The sequence below is a fragment of the Manis javanica genome, chromosome 1 (assembly GCF_040802235.1).
Source record: "Manis javanica isolate MJ-LG chromosome 1, MJ_LKY, whole genome shotgun sequence".
NCBI classification, from domain to species: domain Eukaryota; kingdom Metazoa; phylum Chordata; class Mammalia; order Pholidota; family Manidae; genus Manis; species Manis javanica.
In genome coordinates, this window is record NC_133156.1 from 124,559,559 (window position 1) to 124,581,660 (window position 22,102).

The following is a 22,102-nucleotide window of genomic DNA, read 5'->3' on the forward strand; positions in this document are numbered from 1 at the left end:
TTTATGGCATCCCTAGGAAACTAATACAGCACATAGCCAATAGAACTAGTATCTAGAATATACAAATAACTTTCAAAACTCAATAGTAAAAAATGCAAACAATGCAATTAGTATATGGGCAAAAGACACAGAGATATTTCACCAAGAAGGATATACAAATGGCAAATAAGCATACAAAAATATATTCAGCATCATTAACTATCAGGGAAATGTAGATTAAAACCATAATGAGATATCACTTACATACCTATCAGAACAAATAAAATAAAAAATAATGATGACAAATGCTGGCAAGGATGTGGAAGAACTGGATCATACATTGCTGTATGAGAATGTGAAATGGTTCAAGAACCATGGAAAACAGTTTGGCAGTTGAAAGTTTGGGTTATTTTTTTTTTTAACTATCATGTGACCCAGTGAAACATTTATCCTGGAAAAATGAAATTTATGTTCACACAAAGACCTGTACATGAATAATTGTAGGAACTTAATCTCAATAGCTAAAAACTGGAAACAGTCTAGGGGCTTTTTCAACCCAGTAAGATCAATGATTAGATAAACTGTGATGCACATACCAGGGAATACTAGTCAGTAGTAAAATGCAGTTGATGCATACATCAACCTTGATGATTCTTCAGTCATGCTCCATGAAAAAAGGCAATCTCAAAAAGTTACATACTGTATGATTCCATTTATATAGCATTGTTGAAATGGCAAAATTATAAAAACAGAGAACATAGTAGTGGCTGCTGGGGTTTAAGGAGGGAGTAGGGGAGGGAAGGAAGTGGTATGGCTATAAAATACATCATGAAGGATCCTATGGTGAAGATAATGTTCTGTGTCTTGACTGAGTGACCATCAGTATCCTGACTGTGATGTTGTATTATAGTTTTGCAAGATGTTACCATAGGAACAAAGTGGTTGAAGGGTATATGACACCTCTTTGTATTATTTCTTGCAACTGTAACTGAATCTATAATTATCTCAAAAAGATTTTTTTTTAAAGTCATGGGGCTGTGTACAGGTGACCTAAATAAAACACTGTCTTTTAAATGACAAAAAAAGAAAAGTTTAGAGTTACTGATAAGAAAGAGAAAGTTGAAAGAAGACACATACACTTGAGTTTGAGTGATAGAAAAAAGTGCTTTAGTAAGATGCAAAACCAAAGGAAAGAGGACTTTAGGAGCTTCATAAGAACTTTGTCTCATAGGGAAAGCCTCTTCTGAGGTATTTAGTTCTTTCTCTAGCTACATAGTTCTAATTAGGGGAAGACCAAGCTGAGAAACACTGGGCAGATCAATAAAACGACCCACAGCAGCCCAGAAGAAAGAAAATGTGGTCAACCAGTATCCCAATAAGACACTTATTATAGTTTAGTAACAAAAATACCCTATTGTTTTTTAGAAATTGTTTCATCGTTGATTGTGTATGATGTGAAAGAGAAAGCAAAGTTCACTAAGTTGTGCTATGGCCTTAAGTGAAAAATTTCACTTTATATTGAGAGAAAACATTTTCTAATCCATTTATGAGGACCCTGGGTATATAAAATTGCTATTTCCTAAAGGAGTTAGAAAAGCCCACAATCATGCTTTCATGGTTTTTATTCTCTGATGGTTCCCCTCCACAATAAAATGAATAATAAAAAGCAAGGAATGGATATATTCCACCACGTGATGCTCTGAAACCCAGGCAATTACTTAACTTGCTAATTCATGTCTACAACTTGGCAAACACATCTAACAGGAATTGAAACACAGAGGTGAAGTAAAGCAGGTAATGCAGTAGTCTGATAAGTTGTTTCAGGCGGTAGAGGGCTCTTTACTACCAAGTGCTCTTCCAGGTTCCATCCTGTCTGCTGCAGAGCAGCTTCCTGGAAACAAGCCTTGCATTCCCAGGACCCCATGTGCTTCCCTTGCCCTACATTTTCCACTGACCCCCTGTTCCCAGATGACAGGAGTGTTCCACCCATTTAGAGATAGTAGAGACAGTCCAGGGCAACATTTTTACTAGCATTGTTTTTTTTCTTCCAAGATAGGAGAGGGGTGATAAAGTTGAAGGGGAAAAATCCTTGAATGAATGAAAAACTAGATGAAACCAAGTGAGCTCTGGGGGAACTGATATCTTGAGTGTAGGTTTGAATTCACTCAGTACATAGGATCCAGACATTCGGCTTGTTGTATTGGAATAGCCAGTAGTAGAAAAACCAGTATTCATGCATGTTTTTATAGCCACACTTGAAGTTTAGGATTTTTACTAATTATTGAGTGGGTGAACTTGGGGAAACTAAATGGACCTGGGAAAGGCCTTCTTGGGAAAAAGCTTTCATTGAATCACATTCTTTGTGGGGTGTGATAAGAACTTTGTAGATTAATTCACCGACTCCTTGGTGAGTTTTATATTCATGTGGAATGTGGTCGGAGTCTGTAAGTTGATAACATCATCATCATTTTTAAAAATACAAGAAAATCTATAAATTCCCCAAAGACTTCTCTGCAAGAGCTGCTAATGTTGACCAGGAGATTTTTATTAAAATTGAATATGATCTCCCTGTCAGAGGGGTTGAATTCCACTAGCAGAGTAAAAGGTCAAACTTTACTTTGTCCAGATTTGGAAATTTGAGCCAACACCTCTAGGCTGTAAGCAGACCCCGCAAGAGAGAGTTCTTGTGGGGTGATCCTAAGGACTTGGCTTCCACACAGACATTTCTGGGTCTGCTGCTTCCTCTGGTCAGCCCTGGCAAAGGGAGGTCAGGGAGCAGACCAAGTGAGACACAATGAGATGCCAACACAGCAGCACAAAGATCTAAGAAGATCTCATTTTGCTACTAATTAGCTGCATGATCTTTCATGAATCTCAGACTCCAAACCTCCTCCTCTAGAAAAGGAAAATAAGCTAACCAATGTTAAAAACAGCAGCAAAATTTTTCTGTCTGGTCCTGGAGCCCTTATCATACACCAAACACCCTTCTAAGTGGTTTTTAACTTTATGCCACTCAAATCTCACCCTGGTACTCTGGTGATTTACTCCATTTTCTAGGAGAGGAAAATGAAGCTGAGCAAATGTCAGTAAGTCACAGATCAGTGAGAGGCAGAGCTGGAATGCCAGTTGAGATTATGTGTCATCAAAACCCTGCTCTTAACCACTGAACTATGTCTCCCTAATGTCTCTGATATCAGAGGACTGTCCCAACAATACTAGGAAGAAATCCAGTCATTGAAGCTTGTAGCCTTTGACAAAGTCTCTCTTAGGCTCCTCTTTCATGCTCTTCCTTAGATGATCATGAAAAGGGGGAAGGAAGGTTTTGTTCTTTCGTGCTATGGTTGCTGTAGCACAAAGAAGAGAGCTTGAGGCAGGATTTGCCCTCTTAACTCTAGACTCACTAAAAGCCAGACTCGGAGCTCTTGGCTCCCTGCTTCACAGAGGTGTTTGGATTAGCCACGTGGTTCCCACAGTTACATATTTGAGGCAGAGTGATTCTTAAAATGTTTCCTGTGATTTTTAATTCACAATTAGCTATCCCTCTCCAACTTCACACTCCCACTTTGTGGATGGATGCCTCCTGTACAGAAGTTGCTCTCTGTGGGTTGTTCTCACCTTGGAGAAGCTATGGCTTTCTCCCTGTTTCCTGCCTGTCTCCTTAATATTCTGTGCTTTGTACCTTCCTGCAGCTTCGGCATCCAGCATGATGGGAAAGAAAATGACTGTGAGCCTGTGGGCAGGCACCCGTACATCATGTCTCGCCAGCTCCAATACAATCCCACCCCGCTGACGTGGTCTGAGTGCAGCAAGGAGTATATCACCCGCTTCCTGGAGTAAGTGACATGCATCTCAGGACCACCCACTTGGTTTCTTTAAACTGGAAGTCACTTTAAGTTTTACCTGAGACCAGGAAAGTCTCAGCTCCTTCCAAACTGAGGTCACAATATTAAGGTGGAATCAAAAGGGGTAGATTTCACTTCTGCTTTCTGCCCCTGGTATCAGGTGGGTTCTACCCTCCAGCTACTCCTATGTCGGCATCCCATTCCCCTGGCTTGTTCCTGTCCCAAGGTGGCTTTTTATGATTTGAGTGTGTGCTAATTCCTTGGGGATGGGCGGAAACAACCAGGATATGTCAGAAGAGGGCCCTGAAACCCCAAAGGGGGTAAGATGATGAACTTGTAATTTTATCACTGCTTGTATTTCCTAGATCACACTGAACTAATGGTGTGGGATGCTATTTGCATTTCCTTCTAAGAAACTCCCACTGCAGGCCCAGAGGGTTCCCTGCTCTGTATAAATAAAGTTGTCTTGTAAGACCAAGAATAAACTAGAAGGATGGAAGTGTCTGTTAAATGAAAGACAAAAAATAAAGGAAATCATAAGCAACTGCTCTTATTTCTATTAACTTGCTTCTAGCCGAGGCTGGGGGTCCTGCCTTGATGACATGCCCAAAAAGAAAAGCTTGAAGTCCAAGGTCATTGCCCCTGGAGTGATCTATGATGTTCACCATCAGTGCCAGCTGCAGTATGGCCCAAATGCTACCTTCTGCCAGGAAGTAGAAGTAAGTGATGATTATCTTGGTGCCTCTGGTGTGAATGTACAGGGCTTGAGATCTCCAGCATACTGAAGGAAAAGGCAGGGAACTTATCTGGTAATCCAAAGGTCCAGACACAGAAATGGAAACTTTCTATTCATGGCAAGGTATCTATGAGGCAGAAAGATTGAAGCTGGGGTCCTCCGTAGTCCTTCACCCTACCTCCTTAGTACTCTGTGGAATCAGCAATCCTTTGCCACAGGATGGTGGTGAAGAAAATTCTGTAGTGACTTTCAAGAATTACAGTGATTGGCACTTGCAGACTCCATAGAACCTACAGTCGTTCCCTTTCCTGAATTTCCCATCTGGTTGAAGAATGCCACCAGATTCTAAGGTAAGAATAAGATTCATCTCTGATTCATTCTTTATCTTCAACACCCAAATGATAAGTGAAACCCTAACATTTAACCTGCTGAAGTTTGTGGCTCTGTCCTGTCTTCTTTATTCCCACTAGCACTATCTTGATTTAGTCTCTCATCTCTCCTTGTTATTATAGTTACCTCCTTCTACCTCTTACCTAATACAGCAATTCAAATTGTTGCTCAAGTTATTTAAAAAAAACCACAAATCTAACCATGCCTCTGCTCTGCTCTTAGGGCTCCTACTGACCACAAGATACAGTCCCAACTCCTTTGTATGAAATTCCTTTGTGAACTGATCTTGTCTATTCTCTGAACTCATCCCTTGTAGTGGGAAAGTAGCAGTGTTAACACACAGACACGGATAAGGCAAGTCTTGCTTAACCCCTGCCAATTCTGTGCTGTGTGCTGAATGCAATGAAAGAGATGTGCCCTCAAAAATTAATAACATCAATTCTCTGACTTTTGAGGACCTTGTGCTCTAGAGGAGGAGGCAGGAAGAAAAATCTTACTACAGTGAGCTAATTACAGAAAGAGACATGTAGAAATAACTTTGAGGAGGAAGTAAGTAACTGTGCTTAGCTAGAACAAGCAAGACTTACTAGAGAAGATAAAGTTGGTGCAAAAGTCCCTCACCCCTTACTTCTAACTGGCAGCCAGGTTATACCAGTCTAACTCCTAAGTATCTCTAAAATCCACTTGTTCCAAGATGACTACCATAGTTCCCTGAAGGTCTCCTTTCCTAGAGGCTGACCACCACCTCTCAACACTGATCCATCCCCAAATGCAAAGCGACCATTATAAATGGAAATCTGATTGTGTTCCTCTCTGATTGAAATATTTCAGTCTCCCCATTCCTTTACACTAAAGTTCAGATTCTTTAAAGTGGCTTAAAAGGGGCTTCAGGATTCATCCTATCTCTTGCTCTCTGCCTTTATCTCTTAAAATGTTATTTTAACCCCCTACTTTCTAACTTAGAATTATAATTTGTTATCTGTCAGACCTTATCACTAGTTTCCCATATCTTGGAACCTCTCCTTTATATTTTCATCACCTTATACCTCTGCATTTGGTGTAATTTCTTTCTCTTCCAACTCACTGGTTTCCTCTTCAGATATGTCCATTCCTTTAACTTGTTTATTGATTTCTTAATCTCATTTATGGCATTTCTTTTTTTACTTACAACAATCTATTTGATTAATTTGCTAGGTTTTCTCTGATTTTTATGGTCTCTTGTTCCTAATTCAGACTTTCAATGTGATTTTTTATTTCTGCAGTCATAGGAGATACATTTTTGCAGTTTATGTTGGGTAATTCCAATGTCCAGAGTCTGTGTGGGTCTGTTTCTCTTGTTTGGGATTTCCTTTGGCTCTCCTGTATTATGTATTATTTCCTTTTGTCAATTTTTGCTTTTATTGGGAGCTCTGACATGAAACTTCATGTCAGGTTTTTCTTTAAGGCTCACATGGCCAACACATTCTATAAGAGTTGTCACTGCTGCCCCAGGTCAGCTTAAATTATTGACTGAATGTTATTTGACTAATGTCATGAGTTATATGAAGGCCAGTGTGGATGCAAACTCTCAGGGGTAACATTTTACCGCTCCTTCTAGAGTAAAAGTCAAAACAGACCAATTTCCTGGCTGTGTCCCCAGGTTTCTTTCTTTCACTCAGTGTAATCTTTTGGGGTACAGCCTTACGGGAGGTCTCCAATCCAACTTCCTGCCCTACATAGGCCTGAGGTATTGTGTCCAGGACTCCAGTGACCATCAAAACTAAAATCTAAGCTACCAAGTTTGTGTCTCCGACTTAACATTTCTGCTACATTTTTAGCATCTGAGGAGTTAGTTCTCTTACTATTTTGCCAAGTCAGGAATGCATTTAAAACATTTAAAGTATTTTAGCCACAATTTGTTCTCTAAAGGTAAGGATCTTTCCGTGTTTCCTGTGGTTTACTGGAAATGGACCATTCTGGCTACCTCTGGCCAGTTCCTCCTTTACACTCTGTGTTGTCCACAGCAAACCACCTCAGCCCCTGAGAGTGCTGGTTCTCCACCTCCAGAACTGTTCATGCTCTGGTTCCTCCACACCACCCCCCTACTCATGATGTGGGTCGTAGCTTGAAGTCGCTTCACATTCTAGTCTGTGTTTTCTTTGACAAAGCCTTCATTAGCCTATATCATAGTTGCTTTCTACTTATTTATGTCCACCCCTACTTTCTGTAAGCTCTCTGAGGGAATTTTTATTCCTGATGGGCAGCAGGGCCCAGCACATAGGAGGCACTCAATAGATAAGAGAATGAAGACTTCAAATCCCTGCATATTGCAGCCAAGGTAACCTAATCATTGTCTCTCTATATATAAAAGAGAAAAGATAGCATCATCCTTCTTCATCATATTTTTTTATCTTGAAACAGTTTACAACTCAAAAGAAGTTGCAAAAATAGTACAGAGTTCTTGTGTACACTTCACCCCAGCATATCATTCTTTATAAATGCTTAATGAACTTGTAAGGAAAAAAAAATCTTTGGGGGAGAAAAACTAAAAAGGGGAGTGGCATGCATGTTGAGGCTGATGTGGAGATAACTGGAGGGCTTTGGTTTTCACATCCAAATGTCCATAGACAGTGACATTAACTTTGAACAGGGCAGGGAGTTGGAACTGAGACCACTTGTTGAAGCTGAGAGCTGTGAAGAGCTATGCCACAGTGAAAGACGGGGGCTAGAGCAAATCACCACCAACAAAGGGAGATGATGGGGGACCGTCTCTTATCTCAGCCTGCATTTTGAGGTGGGGGTATGCCAGTAGATAACTTTCTCATGAGAAAGTTTTTTTTTTTAACACAGGGCAGCCTCATGCTGATTGAGAATTCAAATTTATTCTCTTGTATGGTTTGAAAACCCCCAGGCCAAAAACAAAATTGGCAAAGATATATTTCTGACCTGGTAATACCATGGATGCCTGGTAGAGACAAAGGTTTAACACCTATCTTGGAGGAACCAGCACTCAGCAAGGGATGTACAAAATGCCAATAGATAAAGCTTCTGATCAGATAAGTTTACAGTTCAACCCCTAATTAAAAACTTAAAACTATCTTCAACTAAATACAAATAGATAATAAACACTCAAGAACTTTATATAAGTGAATTTTTTCAATAGGGATAATAAGTAAGTGCATGTAAGAAGATGTATAGATGAGAAAAGAAAAAAAACATTACATTTGTAAGGCAGATTTGAAAAACAATTACAACCTCTAGAAATGAAAAATGTGATTGACTTTAGATTCAGAGATTGGTTTAATAGCAGGCTTGACACAGCTGAAGAGAAAATCAATCAAATGGAATTTAAAGCTGAGAAAATTACCTCCCATCCCACTTGAGTATTTCTCAAGAGTTGTGTGATGGAGAAGAAGCTAGTCTTTTTCTCACAGAAATCCAGACTTTTCAACTTTCACATACGAGGAAATTGAAAGTGAAAGAATATAAAAGTGAAGTTGACACATGAAGGACAGAATGGAAAAGCTCATCGATAACAATTATGAGTTCCAGAGGGAGAAAATAGAGGTTGTCAGGGAGAGACAAAATTTAGAGAGATAGAGATCGATAATTTTATAAAATTGTTAAAAATTATGAAATCTTATTAAAAATCTTTGAATCTAGAGTACAATAGGTAGATGGAATGTTGGACAGTGGGTGGATAGAAGAAAGTCTTAAAGGTGAATAGAAGCAGCTGAGTCATTTCAGATGATATCTAAGAATCTTGTCAACCTTCCCTTGTTCCTACTATAGGAGGAGAAATGAAAGGGAATATCCAGTGCATTCCCTGGCAGATAAAACAAGCTGACTACTTTCAATAATAAGTTAAATAAGCTGAGGTTCTCTGGATGGAATAGTTTTCCTTCAGTGAGCAGGTTCAAGTTATAACCACCTCAGCTGTTCGTAAGCAAATTCCTGCCATTTTATAGTTTGTATAGTTTGGATTGGCCTTTGATGGCTAATATCACCAGTTAACATGCCTAGGGCAATGATATTGGGCCACATATGTAGAAATTACATCCTCAACTCTTAGGAAATGTGTTTTATCTACCACTTTCTTATTACCTACTGTGGTCTACAGACCACTGTTTATGAATGATGACAAAGTCCAAATTAAGTTTGAACTGAGAATTTTTGAGTGATTACTTTCCATCACTCGTACTAATGGCAGCATTTATTGTGGGTATGTGGTTGAATGTGTTTATTTACCATCACTGTAGAAATGCTTTTGTGCAAGTTATGAAAATACATAAAAGTATGATCTCACATTTGTTTTCCAGAATGTTTGTGAGACACTGTGGTGCTCAGTGAAAGGCTTTTGTCGCTCTAAGCTAGATGCTGCTGCAGATGGGACACGATGCGGTGAGAAGAAGGTGATGCCTCAAGCTGAGGGAGGAAGGAGGAGGGCAGCAGGCATCGAGTTTTTGGGAAGAGCTGCAAGGAGGCTCTGGAGAGCAGCTGTCTCTGTGTGAATGTAGATCACAAACTAGCCAGAGGGAAGGATTCCACTTCAACTCTGCCTTTGGAGCCTTCACTGCAAATAAGTAACTAAGGAGAGAGGGCTGAGACCCAGTTCTACAGTCAGTTGCAAAAAAAGCTGACCCATCTTTCACTGGTGAACTTTTATGGAGATTTTGGTCAATAATACCTGCTGAGCTTATTATCAACCTTCATTTTGACTTTTTTGCCATCCATATTAAAGATTGAAAAGAACAAGCCAATGGCTTCTTCTTTCCAAAGATGCTGGATTTGGGTTATTCATTGCCTTCCTTCTCATCATCTGACCTGACTGCATTTCTTAAGTTCATCCCATTTTACTAAGCAGGAAAGTCAGACACCCACGAACTCAGGGATGTTAGATATCCTTCAGAAAGCCTGAGAACAGGGTAACACATACTGCTCAACAAAACCATTTAGGTTTGTTGTGGACTTAGGATTTAGGCTTCTGGTGGGTTATCTTTATGCTGCTTGAGTATGACATGACCTATCACTGAAATTACAGAACTTGGTCTTAATACACAGTGACCAGAAGTAACAAGGAAAAGGAGAAAAGGAGGCCATCAGATAAAACATTGCCTAAGTCCTCCAGGAAATATGGCTATTTCTGACAATCAAGTTGCATTTTCTTTTGTTTTCTTTTTGTATGTTCACCCTTCTAACTGATAGTTGTTGAAGGAGTGCCTTGAAGAGGGAGACAGGGGATTTTTTTTCTGAGCTGCTTGAAATGCCAGAGCCAGAAACAATAGGTAGAATTATAGGAGAGCAAAAAAATGTTGTATTATTAGAAAAACTTTTTACTAGAATGTTTTGGCAATGAGTGAACTTTTTGCAAGAGGATGAATGATCTACTGCAGATATTAAATACCTATAGAAGTTATAAAGAAATGTTATCATAGGTCCAGTCTGCAAAATGTTTGTTACGGTCTGCAAGAAGATAAGGAGCTTGCACCAGAAAGTAAACCATTTATGTTACTAAATAACTATGTTACTAAGCATACAAAGCTAACATAAATTTCATGGCAAGACTCAGTGAGGGAAGTGACATATGGATTTATCTTCTGGCATGCAATCTGCTACCACACTGAGTAGAACTTCTATGTTGGCTACAACTAGACCCCATAAGCTTCCCTTAAATTTCTGAAATTCTCTGATTCTAAAACCCAAGGATCTTGGTGGAGATGAACCCTTCTGTATTTTGCATCTTATGTGTGTCTATAGGAAATATGCATGCTCACAGAGAATTGGGTTTAGACTTCTGAGGTTCTTGACTCAGTTTAGTTTGGCTTAGTTTTACCTTCCTAACATACGCATCTCCTGCCTCTTCCCTTTCCAGTGGTGTATGGCTGGCAAGTGTATCACAGTGGGGAAGAAACCAGAGAGCATTCCTGGAGGCTGGGGCCGCTGGTCGCCCTGGTCCCACTGTACCCGCACCTGTGGGGCTGGAGCCCAGAGTGCAGAGAGGCTCTGCAACAACCCTGAGTAAGTCCAGCCAAATGCATTCCCCTTCCTCCAAGAGCGCTGTGAGACCAGAGCTGGCATAGCATGATGTCAGCAATCCCTAAGGGAAAACTAAACGGGTTCCTAAAGACAAACGGGAATCAGAAGGATTCTTAGAGGGTGGAAAAGAAAGTGGCTTTGTTTTGTTTTGTTTCATTTTGGTTTGGCACTGGATTCTTATTAGAATTTGGATATGTAAGCTGATTTCATCATTTGGGAAAATAGGAAAATTTATTTTAAAACTACAATCTGTCTGAAAACTTCCAGGAGATTGTGTAATTAAATCCTTCTGATAACCTTACTCTATCAGTGAGAGATTAGTTATACTTAATTTTGCTGATAAGATTATAGCTTTATTTCAGTCATAATGAATGTATAATTTTATAAAAATATTTTCTTTCCTTAGGTAACTAACAAAATAGCCAGGTACATTTTTTTAGGATAATTATGTTTAATATCTTAGATAAGGATTTTGTAAACCTCAGAGTTCCATATTAGCCTATTAAAGGTTCTATAGAAGTTATTTTACAGTGGCTTTCAATGTTTTGATCAAATTGCTTAATATTTTTCATAATTTAAATATGTATAATGATATTATATATGAACTGAATCTAAATTCCCTTGTTTTCTAAATAGAACATTACATTCTTAATTTCATTACTTCCTGGAAAACTAGTTCCCAAGTAAAAATTTTTTAAAGTATATGTATGATGCCTCTAGAAGTGGCAAGTGTATTAAGCTTCTTTTACCCCATTTACATCAGTCTCCTTTTGAAGAGTAAGAGTCAGATTTTTTAAAGGGCAAGTGATAAGTGTGATTACAATCCCCTCAGTATATCAGTTCCAAATCTTTCTTCTCCTTTCTATTAATAAATATATTACTATGTTTATATGCATATATGTACATGTATATACATAATATATATTTAATGTCTTATTATATATTGAATATGTAACATATTCACATGTGCTAATTATATATATTTAACAACTATAGATATATATTTAATAAATAAATGTTATTATCTAGTAATATGAATATATATATATACAATAAATTTTTCCTAAGGATTAATAGGTTAATACCTATCAAGACTTTCACATAATACCCACTACATAAAATTTTCATTAAATGGTAGACATTATAGTATTTATTATATCTTTCATCATTTACCACACATATAAGTGTACATTTGAAAAATTTGCATGAAATTATTTTCAAATCTTAACATTTGATAAAAGTTGCTTTTTTAAAAATACAAGTGTTCTGTGACTTCAAAGTTCAAAACCAGGAATTATAGAGTACTTAATTTTTATAGAAAATGTTATTTAACAGTATGTTTCATTTTGATAGGAAATGTGATTTGCATCTTAGAGGTTAGGGAATATCGGTGGTTTGCTCTGAGACCTATGAGCAGCACTGTGTATTCAGCCAGCATCAGTCCGTAGCCTTCTCAGTAGGTTGGTCAGTGACCGGTGCTTATGAGAAAAGAGACATCCTTGTGGAAGAACTGAAGAATGACTTGCTAACTTAGTTTTAGGGGAAAACTTACCCTAATTCCTATCTTAGAAGCCACAGTTTGTTGTAGAATCTCCTCAGGTGAGTGATGTGTCTGATCTCATTAGCTGATTTGCTTAAGTTCATTGGGGACAGTGACAATAGAAACACAGTCACAGAGGCAGTTTGTGATTCAGGTCACAGATTTAGGTCAGGGCATGGTCAACTGACCTTGAGATAAGTGGATGGCCTGGGAGCCTTCTCAAAGGACAGTTTCTCCTCTGCTGTGACAGCAATTCTACTATACTTCCTCCTCCTAATTGGGAGGTTGTTATGACCCTGAAGTACATTGCAAAAGAAATAAGATTAAGAATGGTTATTCTAAAATATTATTTATTTATTTACTCATTGAATGTTTATTAAGAGCCTTCTATATTGAAAGTACTACTCAGAGAGCAGATGACAGAGCATGGATTAACTCATCAAAGAACTATTTTTGGGAGAGATAAGTAAAGGAAGTGCATACGATAGTAGGCAAAATTAAAGAGGAGAAAGAGATTACTTGTGGCAGGAATCCAGGAAGAATTCATGATAGAGCACTTATTTGATCTTTAAAGTATGAGTAGTGAGTAGACATCAAGAGACTTAACACGGGAAATCTATGCGGAGGCACAGAAAAGAAACAATAAGTCAGCTGGTATCAGTGGAAATGTGCACAGAGTGTGTATCACTTGCTAACATAAACTAAGCATTATGAGGCCTTGAGAGCCCACTCAAGGGGCTGGACTTTATTCTGTGTGTATTGGGTGGCATTAAAGGGTTTTAAACAAGAAACTAAAGTAATTACAGCAATCATAAAAATTAACTAGATAATAGAGTATACAGTAGATTGAGGAAAAGAGCTGGGCAGAAGGGGGTCAGGAATGGAGTAAGGGTTGGACTAGTCTGGTGAGTGTGAATAAAGAAGAGGAAACAAATAGAAAGATACAACCAGTGACCAGGCAACAGACTGTGGATCAAAGGAAGGCTTTGGAATCTGACCCCCTTTAACTTGCTAAACAGGAATTATAGAAGGAGCAGATTTTGGAGGGAAAATAATGTATCCCTTTCCAGCATATATTTTGAGTTTGAAATGCCAGGAGGATATACAAGTAGAAAAAATACACTAACTTTCAAAATAGGCAAATACACCCAGGATTCTACATGCCTGGGCAACAATAACCAAAAATGTAACAATTACAGGAATTTATTTTAAAGGTGAGCTTAAAGGACAGAGCAGGACGTGGTTTGGTAAGGAACAGAAATGGCCAGCTTCCAGGGGAGTTTTAAAGGAAAATGTTGGCCTTTAAGGAAACCAGAAAAACAGCTTGTCTGTTTCATTTGTAGACCAAAGTTTGGCGGTAAGTACTGCACTGGAGAAAGAAAACGCTATCGCTTGTGCAACGTTCACCCCTGTCGCCCAGATGCACCAACATTTCGGCAGATGCAATGCAGTGAGTTTGACACTGTGCCCTACAAGAATGAATTCCACCGCTGGTTTCCAGTTTTTAATCCAGGTAAAGAGCTATAACAGTATATTCTAGATCTAGGGCCACAGCCATGATCAGAGAGCCATTACCGTAGGAGTTTGAATTCTGCTCTCTGGTTATATATCAAGGTATCTGTGCTGCCCTACAAAGTTCAACAAAAAGAGAATTGCACCATAAAGAGTTTTATATTTTAGAAGGTGAGAACACGAACCTGGTTAAGTTGATCAATACATGTTAAGGGATGAATATATTCAACTCTGTGCTGAGCAATGTGGGAGATAAAAGAGAAGTTTATCAAATATGGTAGCTCACTCCAAAACAGCTGAGAAGGAGCTAAGCAGTACATGGACATGCAGGAGTTCAGTAACTAATTACTAATAGAAGTGCTTGTTGATGAGTGTATGAAACTGACTGTCATTTTGGCAGAAATTCAGAAGAGAAGGTCATTGTGTATTTGGAGTAATTTCAAAGAAGACTTCCAAGGAAGCAGTTTATGATTCTTAAGCATGAGTAATCTTTCTACTGGAAGAAGGAAAAAGGAAGGCATTCAAAATAGAGTCAGCAGTTCCAACTGAGAGGAGAGTGAGCACAGGAAAAACAAAATGGTAGGAAGGCCTTCATTAGAAATGACTGAAAGCCAGCACTGGGGCCAGAAGTCAACATTTTATATGTACGGGACGGTATAAGGAGGGTAAAAAACAAAATCAGGCATCTAAAGGTTGCACATACCTGTGGGGATGACCCATAACTAAGCTGGAGAATAGCACAGTAGCCCTGGCATTGCTTCCCCTGGATCAGCACCAGTTACACATTCTCTCCTAAAAGTGAAGAATCATTAACCACTATCTGTAGATCGGCATCAGGAAGTATCTGTGCTATTTGTTGTTATTCGATTTGGAAATGAAAGAGAAAAGATTTTCCTGAGCTAAGGAGATTTGAGACAAGGTAATAAAAAGGAATCAACTAAATTTTTCATGGTTTTGAAGTTTCTGATATTCTAGTATGATGGGACACAGGAGACATCAGAGACAAATGAATAAAAATTATGTATTTGGACCGTTAGAAAAGTGATATAGTCAATTGCTTTTGAACGAAAGGCTCTCTAATGTTTTGCCCAATTTGAGTCTCAAAAATACTCTGATGGCTGTCGGTTGTCATGGGCAACATGTGCTCCTTGCCTCCCATTGTTTAACATCATCCGTCGTCTGTGCAGTAAATCATTTGGTTTTTGGCGCAATTCAGCTTCCTGATCCAGGCATCTGAATACAGGAGAACTCATGTATATACTCACGTTGACACTCTCACACACATAGATCTAGTGATGAAAGATATATCCAGTTGGTACTACCTATACCTATATTTTGGACATTCTCTATTTTGTTGCAATTATTTGGGTCAATAGTATGGTAGACCTTGAGTGAGCAGCCTTCCAGAACTAACATAGCATGGCTGCCCCAGTTTTATGACAGGTTCTTAGTAACTCCATCAAACTATCCTACTGAGTTGGTATTTGCTATCTGCTAGTTGCTATTTGCTGGATGGGCATCCATTTGCAATACTTTGCAACCAGAAACCCCACAGGAAAAAAATATCAGATGCTACAGCCAATATAAGTCTGTTAACTGCTAGCTATGAGCTTGATTTCAAGATTTTCTATCTCGGTAGTCTCTTTAGACCCCACTGAATTATTTTTAACCATTATATACTTGTACTTACAAAATGTATGCTTAATAAAAATCCTGATTTTATCTGCTTTCTTTGTAAGATATCTTGTTTGAAATAAGAAAAATAATTCATCTGCTTAAAAGGTTTGAAAACTACTAATCAAGGTCAACTTCCTTTACAATATAGGCATTTTCATTACCAATACTCCTGACAAAAAACTTTTCCAAACTCCACTGCACCACATTCATGTGGGCAGCAAAGTGAAGAGCTGTCATGAGCAGCTGCCTTTTCAGAGCCAGTGTTTATATCGCATGCCACTATACATTTTCTCACTTACCCCCTACCCAACCTTCAGAGATGAAGAAACTTCATTTAAGAGAGGACATAAACTTATTCAGGGCTCCAGGAATGTATGTAAAGGAGCTGGAATTGAAGCATAAATCTGTTTGATTAAGAAGCTTCTCTATGTCTAAATATATTTAAACTACCTTATACAGAGTCCCAGGGATTTCATTAGGCTATGTTACTAGAAATGTGTTTCTATTCTGTATCTTCTTTTAGGAAATAACCAGAGCCTGAACTTGATGCTGTTACTTTTCTGGAATTGCTCTTCCTTTTAGGTTTTTTCTTTCTCAGAACACCCAAATAACCCTTCATTTAGGCAAATTTTTTAGTTGTTGCTTCTAAATACTTAAGCCCTGTTAATACATGATGCCAGTGAAGTTTCCAGCAAACGTGGAGGGTCTGACATGAGGTCAGACCACAGTGTGCTCCTCCTGGAATGGGCTCCTTCAGGAACATCTTTAAGGAATTCTTGCAATTGGAATCCCTAGGAAACACTCCAGACAGACACTAGCATGCATGAAGGAAGAGGGACTGGGCAGGGGAGAAGCTGGGCTTCAGTGAAGACTCAACAAAGCCCAACCCCACGGGGGCTCTGCAGCTGGAATGGACCTGCAGAGTAGCACAGTTGAGGTGGAGGAGCCAGTCCTTTATGCCCCACACAGAGCAGTTCTTTGCTGGGGGTGGGGGGAGGTCATCCCCAGAGGAGGGAGCTCTCTTAAGCCAAGCCGACCATGATGAGCTAATGTTGGCCACCCTCCCAGCAGCTGGAGGCACCTGGAGGGCCCTGGGTTGTATGCAAAGTATTTATTACAAGAATACTTGGGGTTTAGATAAAAACTGCCTTTGAAGAGAATGTAAGCATAGGTAGCAACCTGGAAGAACAAACAACCAGAAGCTTCTCACTTCACAGATTAGGAAGCTGTGGCTTCAAGAGAAGTGATGTTTGAATGATGTTTGTGGACACTCCAAAGCCATTACAACCCTCCTATTCATTTAAACAGGGAAGCAACATTCTCTGCTTCTTGCAGAGAAACTCCTTCCCAACTGATCATGAGAACAGCTTATATTAAACTTATATCAATATTTGCACTGTGCCAGGCACTTCTCAGCACTTTATATGCATTTCCCTGATTTTATCTCTATAAGGAAATTTACATTTTGGGCCCAATTCTTATGGATATGCTAATAGAATTAGAGAATAAGTAACTTGCTCAAACTCAGACAATACAATAGAGCCAAAAGTTGATCTTGATATTATCCACTAAACCAAAGACTGGGATAATCCCACTTCCTTAAGAATAATGCATTGAATTTTGAATTTTACCTAAGATTTTTATATTTTTAAAAATAGATGAATTCATGATGAAAGAAGGGATTCTGGTAGCAGAAGAAGAGTCTCAGCAACTCTTCCTATTAGGATGAATGCTAGCTTTATTCAAGTTAATCTAGCTTGCCTTTGAAAACCTATTTTTTCTAAACTTTTGAGAATTATGACAAGATTATTATATTCCTTAAACAATTTAAATTATAATTCTAAATTTAGTGTTATAGTTTCTAAATATCTTTACCACAAGTGAAACAGGTTTAGTTCACTTAAAAATGTTCTCTTCTTATTTTCAGACCTTTCTATGGTTATTGTAGTCATATTAATTTTGAATACCTTCTTATGCTTAACTAATACATATTTCAATATATTTGAAGATACAGAAGAATACCATTTTGGACCAACTGATTTTTGGTTGGGTTTTTGGCCAGCACTTTTTATTTGTATTTGTTTTTATTTTTCTCCCTCAAGGTTATCTGAGCCTAGTCGTTAAAGAGAGATACTGTTTAAGTTAAATATTCCTTGTTACAACCATATAACATTTCAGCTATACCTTTAGCTTAAGGTTTAGTATTTCTTAAACTCTGGTAAGGAACCACACACATGCACAACCCAGATCCCTTCTATTCATGTATGTGTTCCATTGTCCTGTTGGACTTCATTTACAAAACACAAGTTCAAATATAAAATTAACAGTTTCAAGAGAGCAGTCAATCAAGTGTGAGGCCTTAGGTGACTACACAGGGCTCATGCCTGTGGAGTCCTGCCTGTAAATGGATTTTAGAAACTGGATTTTTTTAAATGGTGAAACTCAAATTGCAATCTAGTCACAAAATGTGAAATGCATCAAAACTTTTCCTTGACCTAAGAAATAATTTTATTCCTCTTAGCAAGTTTTATCTTTTCCTTCTACTGATCTCTTCTTAAGATCATTATCTGAAAATATTGAGCCATCCTGTTTGAGTAGAATTGAAAATGCAACCTTTGATTCCCCCAGTTCTTTTGCTTACCTAAGCTTCCTTTGCAAGGCTTAATTGGACAGTGTGAGGCCAGAGTTCACCAGGAAATCAGCTTCAGAATGATCACTTAGCTGAATTATAAATGGATTTGAAAGCTAGAGGAAAAAAATCACATGACCCAGAGAAAAGGATGTGTCAGGGCAGGTGAATAAATCTGAGACAGTGAAAATGCTCAACTCTGTGGCTGCTGCTATGGACTCAGTGAGGTTGATAGCTGGGATGGGACAGACTCCCCAATACTCAGGATGACCACTGAGAACTAAGACCATCCATTGCTACCCCTGCCTCCTGCAGAGTCCTGTGTCATAGGCCAGTGTAATGGCATACCCAGAGCAGTGGGAAAGACACAAAGCCCAGAGGGGAGGACAGGGAGCAGGACTTCAGTTTCAGCCTCATAAATCTGCTTAAATAGCCCTGAACCTTCAGTTCACAATGGCAGCTTTCAAACACGGGTTCTCTCTGGCCTTGGGCACAACTGTGGGTCATGGGTTGCGCCATCCTGTTTCAGCACAGTGGAAACTCTTGTGGGCAAGTTCTGGGAGAGTCATAGCAGTGGGTCTGTGTGCTGGTCTTGTAGCACAGATTATTTGCTAAATATTATTAAGGCTCCATGCAGTGTCAGCCTGTCTAACCCTGAAGGATGTACTAGTCCTGTATTGCAGAAGATAAAGGGAGGGCGTGAACTTAGGGCCTCTTTTCATGGAGAGGTGTCATAATTGTCACAGGGGAAAGACCTTTCCAGTTTTCTTGTTTGAGGATGAAAACATTATTTTTGAAAGGAATATGTGCTTTTTTTAAAAAATGAAACTGTGCGTAATAGAATGAAATGCAAATGAATTCCTCTTATGCCACTACACCTACTCCTCATAGGCAGCCATTGTTAATAGCAGGTTTTCATTTGCACACAAATAGAATCATACTTCACCAACTCTGCAATGGTTTAGATTCATCAGGGCATTACGGCATTCCTCTTAGTGACTGTGCAGTCTTCCATTATCTAAGTGCAACTTAATTGACTTGTTGGTTTCTTGTGGATAATTCCTGCCATGAACATCCTGGACTTTTCCCACTAAGGTCACAGTTCATTTTTGTAACTGAGTTGATGATCTCTCGGGATTGAGGGGATCTCTTTGCCACTTGGTCCAACAGTTTGTCCCTAACAGTGTTTGTTGATCACTATCATGTCTGTTAATTAGTAAGCATTAAGAGCCTTTCTCGGTGCAGTGTTCTGCTAGTATTTATTGGAAAAGGTTTATGGTAATAACTGCCACATTTAAACAAACACTCCATGCCAGGTACTCATTAGAGGCTTTAATATGCTACCCTCTACAGTCTTCTCTGTGCAGGCTAGAGACTGAGAAGGCCTCAGGCAGGATGGAAGAGTCAGAACTGAGATTTGAATCCCTACAGGTCTAATCCAAACCTGTGTGAAGGAGAAACCCCAGGTTCTGCTTATTTCTGCCTCTGCTGTGCCTCTGCATCCTCACCAGCATGTGTCATGACTCATGACTCCTTCTCCCACTGTGCTAGCCAGTAGCAGCTGACCAATGCCCGGATGATTTGAGTACCCTTGAGAACATTGCATTTTGGTTGAGGAGCTTGTAAAATCCATAGTCTTGGAAGTGTAGAGCTGTGAGGACCTCACTCATTATTTTGCCAGCAAAACATTTTTAACCCAGATCCATAGTTGCAGTAAAGGCAAGTCATGGGACCATCTAGTGACTTAGCAAGATCTAGAATTCTTGATGCTAAACTGACAGAGCAGTGATTGTTGAGAAAGTAGTAAAAAAAAAAAATGTGAATTTAGGGCAGAATTGATTAGAAAAGGCTTAATGGAATAATCTGAAGCAAAAGAGGATATTTCAGGAAAGATTTGTGTGTGTGTGTGCGTGTGTGTGATGGGGGGTAAAAGAATTGACCCAGTGCTACAAAATGTAGGTCTTTTGACTGCAATGTGAAAATTCATTAAGTTTATGATGAGGAAGTAAAAACAACCCCATAACAACTGTCACTTGTCAAGCACTTACTGTACACCAGGCCACCAGGCTGAGTGTCTGATAGACAGTCTCTGTCTTAGTGCTCACAATTACCCTGCGAGGTAGGTAGTACTATCCTCAATTTTTCAGATGAAGAAACTGAGTCACAAAAAGGTTAAGTAACTTTATCAAGCTAACACTAAACTTTCCAAGCTATAATTCTGACATCTGCTCTTTGTAGAAGTATATGGCTCTAGAGCCTGGTGATTCTTACTATATTTAAGCCCTATAAGAGAATATTAAGTAGATTCCAGTTGGCATTCTATCAGCCTTGTTCCTCAGGTCTGATCTATGCATAAGTGCATTGCCTAATAATGCAACAAGGGTTACTTCAAAGATCTTACCAAAAGCATTTGTTTTTGGTTAAAGAAAATTCTGTGCCTATAGATTAGGGGTTAGAAGCGTGGGCTGTAGGCACAACCCCAGGTCTAGCTCTACCACTCACACTGTGAGGTCTTGTGAAATTTATGCCTAATCTCTCTGTGCCTAAATTTTCTCGTTTATTAAATGGGGGTAAAAAAGAACAAACACAATAGGGTGGTGTGATTGTTAAAATGAGATAAGATAACCACTGCAAAGCACCATAAGATCTGGGAAATAACATTTGAGTGATATATTAGCTACTGTTTATACAAGCAAAATTCCTTTTAACTTACCATATAAATAAGACTAGCAAGTTTCTGGTTATTATCCTTCAGAGAGTGAGTCAAACAGCACAAGTCCAGGGGAGTAAAACTAAAGCAACCATTGGAACCTCACCACTCTGGAATTCAGCTCAATGCTTGCTACTGGATGGGGCTCCATTTATGCATCCCTGAAAGCAAGTGCCTTCTTAGATTCTGCACCCTAGGCATCTCTGGTCTTAGCCCTTCCCAGCAGACTGGACAGATAGTTCCTTTAGAAAAAACCCACAAGTATTCAGGGCTCCTTTCTCTTTTTGCTTTACGTGTCCAAATACAAAATCCCAAATCCAAATTCTAAAGCTCAAATCAAAGTCTAATGTAAAAGTGTCTTCCCTGCCTCCATCCTACTTGACAGCACAGGGTTCCCTGGAATCATTCCCGGACTCAGCATACCTGGATGGATTTTCTCTTCTCTAGGAGAGCAAAATTGCTCCCAGGTGGCTCCTTCTAAGTACCTCTGCTGCAGTTCAGGCAGTGACAGAACTGATCCTGCTTCCAGGAAGGAAGACTCACCATAATCCCAAGCTGTACCTTGTCCCCGAAGTCTTCTGGGCTTTTTCCATAGGCACTTTGTGCAGTGATCTCTCCAACTCATTTGACTTAGTCATTTTCTCAGACAGTTTATCCAGTGCACCTAATGTAAAATCAGCTGTTATTCTTTATTTGCTTTTACCTCTCTCCTTTAAGCTTTGAAGAGATGCATTTGACTTCTGTCTCAAGTTTCTCCAGAATTTCAGTATTTGAACTTAGTTATATTAGTGTAAGTCTTACCCTTTCATTTCTTTACCACATGGGTCATTGCATCCTCGAGCAGCCATACCTAGAGTCACACCTTCTGGCTTTGCACCTGGAGTCCATCCATGTGAGGTGGTGAATCCATGGCTTATGACTGACTCATCAAGCTCTCAGCTGGTCACACCACCAGGAAACTAACAGCTTTCCCTCAGTGAACAGATCCAGACAGGATCCCAAAAGGACATTTCAGAAGAAGACATTCTCAAGTTTTGCACTTAAGAAATGACATTCAAAAGAAAATTACTGT

General features: G+C 39.1%; 1 protein-coding gene across 2 annotated transcripts in view; it reads left to right on the plus strand.

The window, feature by feature from the left end:
* The window catches only part of ADAMTS12 (ADAM metallopeptidase with thrombospondin type 1 motif 12), a 357,338-nt gene that overhangs the window by 243,690 nt on the left and 91,546 nt on the right, over positions 1-22,102 (plus strand). For both annotated transcript variants that reach the window (XM_073237370.1, XM_037001907.2), the window contains exons 8-12: positions 3,669-3,812; positions 4,396-4,540; positions 9,246-9,338; positions 10,799-10,944; positions 13,846-14,015. In XM_073237370.1, the coding sequence (XP_073093471.1) occupies positions 3,669-3,812; positions 4,396-4,540; positions 9,246-9,338; positions 10,799-10,944; positions 13,846-14,015 (698 nt within the window). The remainder of the gene's footprint in view (positions 1-3,668; positions 3,813-4,395; positions 4,541-9,245; positions 9,339-10,798; positions 10,945-13,845; positions 14,016-22,102) is intronic.